This window comes from Penaeus chinensis, chromosome 19 (assembly GCF_019202785.1).
Source record: "Penaeus chinensis breed Huanghai No. 1 chromosome 19, ASM1920278v2, whole genome shotgun sequence".
Lineage (NCBI taxonomy): Eukaryota > Metazoa > Arthropoda > Malacostraca > Decapoda > Penaeidae > Penaeus > Penaeus chinensis.
The window spans coordinates 21,115,750-21,118,249 of record NC_061837.1 but is presented as its reverse complement, the minus strand read 5'-3'; the positions used below and the strand labels follow the sequence as shown (position 1 = coordinate 21,118,249).

General features: G+C 40.1%; 1 protein-coding gene across 1 annotated transcript in view; it reads left to right on the top strand.

Moving 5' to 3' along the window:
* Positions 1-2,500, top strand: part of LOC125035067 (uridine diphosphate glucose pyrophosphatase NUDT22-like) — a 5,576-nt gene that overhangs the window by 1,611 nt on the left and 1,465 nt on the right. The window contains exons 2-3 of the mRNA XM_047627178.1: positions 368-558; positions 1,249-1,382. Of these exons, the coding sequence (XP_047483134.1) occupies positions 368-558; positions 1,249-1,382 (325 nt within the window). The remainder of the gene's footprint in view (positions 1-367; positions 559-1,248; positions 1,383-2,500) is intronic.

The window sequence follows — 2,500 nt, the reverse complement described above, 5'->3', positions numbered from 1 at the left end:
ATAATGAACAATGCTGATTACTATTTACACATTTACGAACAAATGAAACTGAACGAGAATCCAAAGGAATATCAAACAACGTAATATATATATATATATATATATATATATATATATATGTGTGTGTGTGTGTGTGTGTGTGTGTGTGTGAGTGTGTGTGTGTGTGTGTGTGTGTGTGTGTGTGTGTGTGTGTGTGTGTGTGTGTGTGTGTGTGTGTGTGTGTGTGTGTGTGTGTGTAAATCATAAAATAAAATAAATAAATAAAGAAATAGATAAATATATATATATGTATATATATATTTAGATATATAAAGGAATATAAAAGGACTGTTTAAAAATTGAAAATAAACCTCACACACTCTCGCAGGCGTGGGAGTTCTTCTACTGACGAAGGACAAGTATTTGGTGGTGGCGCGTCGGGCTGAGTGGCTGGTCGAGTATCCCAACTTCCTTGACCGGGCGGGAGGCCATCCTGAACCCGATCACGTCTTTACGCCCGACGGGTCACTCAAGCCAGGGATGGAAACAGACAGTGTCAACGAGGCTGTTATGAATGAGGTAAAACAAATTATGATTATTGAAAAATATAGAAATATATATATACTGTTGCAATTTACTATTCGTGTTTTTTTTGTTTTTGTTTTTTGCAAACTGGCTTCGTAAAATTCCCCAGGGACTGTAATGGTTACGCAGAAACTTACATTATTTTACACCTTGCTTTGTTAGTGTTGTAGTTGAATGATTAAATAGACTTTTACGATATTTTTTTTTTTTTTTTTTTTTTTTTCTAAATCCATATCTACTCGAAAGGATGCTTTACAGTGACATTCCAGATTTAGAAATGGCTTGTGTTTACATGTTTATATAAAGTTATGTCGTATATTTTGTCTAATAAATAACACATTACATTTTCCTGAGTAAAATGTGGTGATTTTGAATTCTAGTTTTTGGCTAACTGTCTGCCTCTGGGACAAAATAATATCTTCCTTGATATTCAAGCATGATTTAACTATAACCCATGAATGCTTAAAACACATGCATTTTATTGCCGTTGACTTAAACTAGATATGGAATAAATTACATATATGTGCATGTATCTGTGCGTGTATATGTACATGTTAACGTGTATGAATACATCAACTTCACTTGCTCAAAACCCCACAAACTGCAGATACCCATAGAAACTGCCCACGCCATGCCCTTTAAACCTTCAAACCTCTTAGCCAGCTGATAGTCCTACCTCTCCAGATCTGGGACTCGGCCATCAAGGAGGCTGAGGACGAGCTAGGACTCAGCAGAGACCAGCTGGAGGATTTCAGTTGCTTGGGACTCACGGCTAACACAGAGGAAGCAGGGAGGCCGTCGGTGGAGTTTTTCGCACGGTGAGGACTCTCCCTTTTTCTCTCGGTTTCCTCTCCTCCTTCTTCTTTTTCGTTATTTTCATTTTTTTCCTTCTTGTTATACTTCTTCTTCGTGATTATTTTTCTTCTTCTTGATATTATTACTCTTGTTTTTTTCCTTCTTTATTGCTCCTTTATTATATATGTTTATTCTTATTCCTGTTTGTTCGTCCATTCTTCCTCCTTTTCTTCTTTTGTTCAGGTGCATAAATGTTTGTGAGAGTAAGAGCAAAGACCGGTAAGTGAGAACAAGGTAGGAAGCTCATACAGATAGATAGATAAAGAGAGAGACAGATACTGATATTTAGAGAGAGAGTGCGAGAGAGAGAATGGGAGAGAGAGAATGAGAGAGAGAGATTGAGAGAGAGAGAATGAGAGAGAGAGAATGAGAGAGAGAGAATGAGAGAGAGAGAATGAGAGAGAGAGAATGAGAGAGAGAGAATGGAGAGAGAGAATGGGAGAGAGAAAATGAGAGAGAGAGAATGAGAGAGAGAATGAGAGAGAAAGAGAATGAGAGAGAGAGAGAATGAGAGAGAGAGAGAGAGAGAGAGAGAGAGAGAGAGAGAGAGAGAGAGAGAGAGAGAGAGAGAGAGAGAGAGAGAGAGAGAGAGAGAGAGAGAGAGAGAGAGAGAGAGAGAGAGAGAGAGAGAGAGAGAGAGAGAGAGAGAGAGAGAGAGAGAGAGAGAGAGAGAGAGAGAGAGAGAGAGAGAGAGAGAGAGAGAGAGAGAGAGAGAGAGAGAGAGAGAGAGAGACGAGAGAGAGAGAAAGAGAGAGAGAGAGCTAGAGCGAGAGAGAGAGAGAGAGAGAGAGAGAGAGAGAGAGAGAGAGAGAGAGAGAGAGAGAGAGCGAGAGAGAGAGAGAGAGAGAGAGAGAGAGAGAGAGAGAGAGAGAGAGAGAGAGAGAGAGAGAGATTGAGAGAGAGAGAGATTGAGAGAGAGAGAGATAATGAGAGAGAGAGAGAGAGAAGCAGAGAGAGCTAGAGTGAGAGAGAGAGAGAGAGAGAGAGAGAGAGAGAGAGAGAGAGAGAGAGAGAGAGAGAGAGAGAGAGAGAGAGAGAGAGAGAGAGAGAGAGAGAGAGAGAGAGAGAGAGAGAGAGAGAG